General features: G+C 41.9%; 2 protein-coding genes across 4 annotated transcripts in view; both read right to left on the bottom strand.

The window, feature by feature from the left end:
* Window positions 1–1,062: 1,062 nt before the first annotated feature.
* Window positions 1,063–5,000, bottom strand: part of LOC307035938 (erythroid transcription factor-like) — a 4,292-nt gene continuing 354 nt past the window's right edge. Inside the window, exons 2-10 of one of the 2 annotated variants that reach the window (XM_079675807.1) lie at window positions 4,762–4,837; window positions 4,213–4,325; window positions 4,057–4,135; window positions 3,560–3,605; window positions 3,142–3,227; window positions 2,273–2,540; window positions 1,990–2,129; window positions 1,500–1,625; window positions 1,063–1,330 (exon numbers count right to left, since the gene is read on the bottom strand). In XM_079675807.1, the coding sequence (XP_079531933.1) occupies window positions 1,151–1,330; window positions 1,500–1,625; window positions 1,990–2,129; window positions 2,273–2,540; window positions 3,142–3,227; window positions 3,560–3,605; window positions 4,057–4,135; window positions 4,213–4,325; window positions 4,762–4,767 (1,044 nt within the window). In that variant the 5' untranslated portion in view covers window positions 4,768–4,837 and the 3' untranslated portion in view covers window positions 1,063–1,150. Of the gene's footprint in view, window positions 1,331–1,499; window positions 1,626–1,989; window positions 2,130–2,272; window positions 2,541–3,141; window positions 3,228–3,559; window positions 3,606–3,689; window positions 4,326–4,761; window positions 4,838–5,000 lie in introns of those variants that run through there. The other variant, XM_079675808.1, reaches the window with a different exon arrangement.
* Window positions 4,918–5,000, bottom strand: part of cdk20 (cyclin dependent kinase 20) — a 6,229-nt gene continuing 6,146 nt past the window's right edge. Inside the window, exon 9 of one of the 2 annotated variants that reach the window (XM_079675805.1) lies at window positions 4,918–5,000. This exon is cut by the window's right edge and continues 548 nt beyond it. The gene's annotated coding sequence lies outside the window, so the exon portion shown is untranslated. The other variant, XM_079675806.1, reaches the window with a different exon arrangement.

Here is a 5,000-nt window from a genome sequence, read left to right as displayed (position 1 = left end):
GCGGGCCGTATACGGCCCGGAGGCCGGAGGTTCCCCACCCCTGCATTAAATAATCAGCTGCATTCATTTCTTATGGCTCTATCTGCAGCTTTTCCAGAGTCATTTCTTATGATTACATTTTTCCACAGGCCAACAGCAGCTTCAAAAAAACAATTTCCCTCAAAGAAAAAACAAACATGCCCTGTTGTCTCAAGAAAGAAAGTGCAACAGGAAACATCCATTAAACTCAGTGTGCTGCTTTGATGCTAGCTCAGATACTTGGCATCTCATCTCGGGTGCAAGGTCATCAATGTTTGGGCTCAGGCTCTGAGCTGAGGAGACCCTCAAGATTGAGTGAAGGTGTGCGTGCAATATACCGGCCAGATCTAATAGTAATTATCCTGCGGGCCGAAATTAAATCCCCCAAGGGCCTGATTTGGCCCCCGGGCCTTGAGTTTGACACATGTGCTTTATAGCCTAACGTTAGCCTTTCACTTCAGGAGATTGCATTTCCCTTAAAAAATCATAATGTGGTGTTAATATGTGGAGGTTATCCTGCAGAAAAAAATGTGTAAGTATCATAAACGTGTTTGCCAGAGAGATTATTTTAAGAAAGAAATCCCGTTTACTTTGTGTCGAGGGAAGCAAGGAGATGCTACCTTCATGGTCAATAAGTCATCAATGCACCCAAATGACTTATCTACTGTTTGCTTTCAGTCAAAAAATAATTATTGGAAGTTTTATACTGTAATTGTAATGCTGCTCACTCGGCACTAATCTACACCGGCTCAATTAACTATACCTGATTGTAGGCTCGTTTTTTCCATTTGACACTAAATCAACTGATCATGTCCTAATTGGACAGTCCATAGTGTGTGGAGAGAGTGGGTGGAGCAGAGGAAAGGTCACCAGTGAAGTTTTCCTTGTGTAGGAAGACTGGAAAGTCACAGAGTTGTTTTATTTATTTAATTTCAATATAACAATCTCTCTTTTGTTTGTATTCTGGCTGAGAGAAAAACTGAACCACAGATACAAGAAACCAAACGTGCCACGAAATAAATCATTTTTAAACATATTTTTATTTACAGAATCACTTCCCAGTAAGAGGTTTATTAAAAACATTTAACTTGTTCAAAGTAAACAATGCAGAAAGTCCCATTCAGAAACTCAGTCAGGACGAGGTCAGAGGGCAGCTGTTTGAATGGTGATGGTGGTCTATGGTGGTGGGCGGGACCAGAAAGGGCAGCCTAGTATCTGATTGGTCGAATTTCCTGCTCCTCTTATTCTTATTGGTCCCTTTACGGTTTCTGGTTTGGATCCCGTCTTTCTTCATCGCCAGCGGCCTGTTGACCTGAAATGACAAAGTTAGCAGGATAATCTCAATATATAAACACCAGGTTATGATTGTTAAAGCGTAAATGCAGATGCTAGAAGTTAAATGTTAGGCTTGTTAGGAACAGCAGTGGTGCTGAACATTAGCTGCTGTTAGCTTAGCAGGTGTGATGTGTAGTTTGTAGTACCTGGTGTAGTTTGTAGTAAAGGCCGCAGGCGTTGCACACCGGTTCTCCTGCAGAGTTCCTCCTCCACAGCGTTGTAGTTTCAGTCAAACAGTTCACACACTGAGTTCCTTTTCTCTGATTCATAATCTGAAACAAATGTAAGCATATACTATATTTAAATAAACACATTTATATCAAAACATTTTCATAAATCACATCAGTTCTCTGTTATCTCCAAATAACTTTAAACTCTGTACGAAGATATGCAGAGGTGTCCTTTTTAGTTTGAAGTAAAGAGATCAATCGAGCATTTGGTTAGCATAGCTTAGCACAAACACAAACAGCGCCAAAGCTAAATGATGCTAAAACCCCAATGTCTCCTTTTTACACCTATTCAATCAACAACATACAGATGTGTGTGTGTGTGTGTGTGTGTGTGTGTGTGTGTGTGTGTGTGTGTGTGTGTGTGTGTGTGTGTGTGTGTGTGTGTGTGTGTGTGTGTGTGTCTCACAGCTCTCCTCTTCGGCCTCAGCAGTGGTTTGTTGTTAAGTTTCTGTCGGAGGCCGCAGGTGTTACACAGGTCACGACCTGCAGCGTCTCGTCTCCACAGGGGGGCCCTGCTCGTCCCACAGCTCACACACACTCTCTGCTCTGAACACACACACACACACACACACACACACACACACACACACACACACACACACACATACACACACACACACACCCCAAGAACATGAATATCCTGCGTCAAACACACAGACAGGTGCAGGTCAGACAGGTGTATTGCTCACCTGGTGCTTGGCCCCTTCCCCACGACAGACTTTCAGGTAACGACCAATCATTAGAGAAGGACGATGGAGAGGGGTAACAGTTGCCATAGTAACCGTTCCATCCAGGTGTAGGGGTTGGAGTCACAGCGGCATGACCATATAAAGAGGAATAAACAGCGCTGAGTGATTGACAGCTGGAGTCGTCCAACAAGTTCATGAAGTTGTGCCGCTCCGCCTCATGGGAGATGCTTGGTGATTGGAGGAAGGTGTGTGAAGGGGCGGGGCTAACCTGCAAGAAACAGATTGATATGCATTAGGATCGGAATACATAGCTGTATGGGAGCAGAATAAGCTTTCTTTTCTCTATCAGATGTCACCTCTAGCAGGTTTAAACAACTATGGCAGCCTCGGAGGTCCAAAATTCATAATAAACTTGTTGATAAATCTTTACCATAGAAAACATATAACATACAAAACTCATAAGACAGTCCACTAGCTCTTCAGAATTTTTGGGTAAAAATATACATAGTTTTCTGTTTCTAATCAAATATATACCCAGATCTTTCGTTTCTCACTTCATTAAAGCATTGTTTCTCGGTTTTATCTTTGCTGTCTACGTTAAGTCTTTCCATTGTTGCCCTCTTCCTCACCGTTAAGAAACAGAAACAAACAGCTAATTATATGAGATTTGGGTAAAAATTACTTAAACTATGAGCTCAAAACAACCTAAAATCTAATAAAAACACGGGTTGAACTGGTGGGCAGGTTTGGTTGGTAACATTAAGTAAAAATGAAGTGCATTTGAACAAGAGGAGGTTTGGTCCAAAGCACTTAAATGTACATACAGGGGCTCAGTATGAACCAGAGTGAATGTTAGAAGTGATTCTGACCTTTGTGTTGAACATTGATGTTTCGTACAAAGTTGTTATAACAGTCGGGGACCAATCAGAGAGCTGCAAATAATCTGACATCGTCACTGTGTGGAGATAAAAAGGGAGAGAAATGAGAGACGGCGTGAGAGCAAAAACATATGTAAATCAAATTGTGTGTAATGAGAAGTGACACAAATATAAGAGGGACAGAGAAAAGAATTAAATGAAAATAATAAAAATAAGTGGTAAAAGACAACAAATACATGATTTAAAAAAGTTTAAAACAAAGAGATAATTAATTAAAAAAACAAGATAAAGGACAAAAAAAGAATGACCTACATAGCACAAAGATAAAAGATACAACTTAAAACAAAAAGGTCCAAACAAAATAAAAGATAGAACTAAGTGCTGATATGAGAGCGGTGCTGATACTCACAGAGCTGCAGGAGATTATGTGTCTCCGGTAAACTTTGACTGATGCCCTGAAGGAGAAACAGGAAGTGAGGGAGGGGGCACAGTTTGTCAAGTTCCTTTTAAAAATGTTTGACAAATGACACAAAATGTACCTTTTTTCATTTATTTTAAGTATTTGACCAAAAACTTGAGTACTGAAGTACAACTGTAAGGGCATTTCTATCTTCTGCTACGTTGTGCTCGTTCTACTCCTGCGCAAAGAGAAATATCAGCAATCATTATCTATATTGCATAGTTAATATAGCACTTTTGTATTAAACAGTAAATAAATATGGTGCCAACTTGAACAAAGTATGGCATTATTAATGATCCAATATTTCAACAACAAAAAAGCTGGAGCTGTTCATTTTTGGCAACTATTTTTTGTACTTGCATTTAATTATAGAGTCCTATAAATTACATTTTCTTTAGTGAGGTGTGGCTTTGCATTGTATCACCAATACATTTCCACATGTTTACCGTTGTTTGTATTGTTGCTGTTATCATTGCTTTGTCTCTTCCACACACTGGTGGTTCAGAGTAAAAAGGCTTAAGGAACCTTAACAATGAGGTTGAATAAGATATTAAAGTGTCAATATTTCAGCTCATCATTACTGTTATTCCAATTTCCACAACCTTTTGTTGTGATGCACTGACGTGTTGAATTTGTTCCTATGGAAGGTTTTTCCCACTCTCCTCCTCCTCCTCCTCCTCTTCCTCAGGTGGTGAAGCTGAAGGAGGTCTTCCCTCACGGTACTGGCTTCGTCCTGGTGTTTGACTTCATTCTCTCAGACCTGTCCGAGGTCATCGGGAACTCTCTTGTGTGTGTGTGTGTGTGTGTGTGTGTGTGTGTGTGTGTGTGTGTGTGTGTGTGTGTGTGTGTGTGTGTGTGTGTGTGTGTGTGTGCGTGCGTGTGTGTGTGTGTGTGTGTGCGTGCGTGTGTGTGTATGTGTGTGTGTGTGTGTGTGTGTGTGTGTGTGTGTGTGTGTGTGTGTGTGTGTGTGAGTGTGTGTGTGTGTTTGTGTGTGTGTGTGTGTGTATGTGTGTGTGTGTGTGTGTGTGTGTGTGTGTGTGTGTGTGTGTGTGTGTGTGTGTGTGTGTGTGTGTGTGTGTGTGTGTTCAGAGCAGAGAGTGTGTGTGAGCTGTGGGACGAGCAGCGCTCCCCTGTGGAGACGGGAAGCTGCAGGTCATCACCTGTGTAACACCTGCGGCGTCCGACAGAAACTCAACAACAAACCACTGCAGAGGCCGAAGAGGAGAGCTGTGAGACACACACACACGCACACACACACGCACGCACGCACGCACGCACGCACGCACGCACGCACACACACACACACACACACAAACACACGCGTGCACACACACACACACACACACACACACACACACACACAATATTCACGGTACATTTTTGTTCAGAA

This window comes from Notothenia rossii, assembly GCF_949606895.1.
Source record: "Notothenia rossii genome assembly, chromosome: 4".
Lineage (NCBI taxonomy): Eukaryota > Metazoa > Chordata > Actinopteri > Perciformes > Nototheniidae > Notothenia > Notothenia rossii.
The sequence above is the reverse complement of the archived record's forward strand: the minus strand, read 5'-3'. Positions and strand labels throughout refer to the sequence as shown.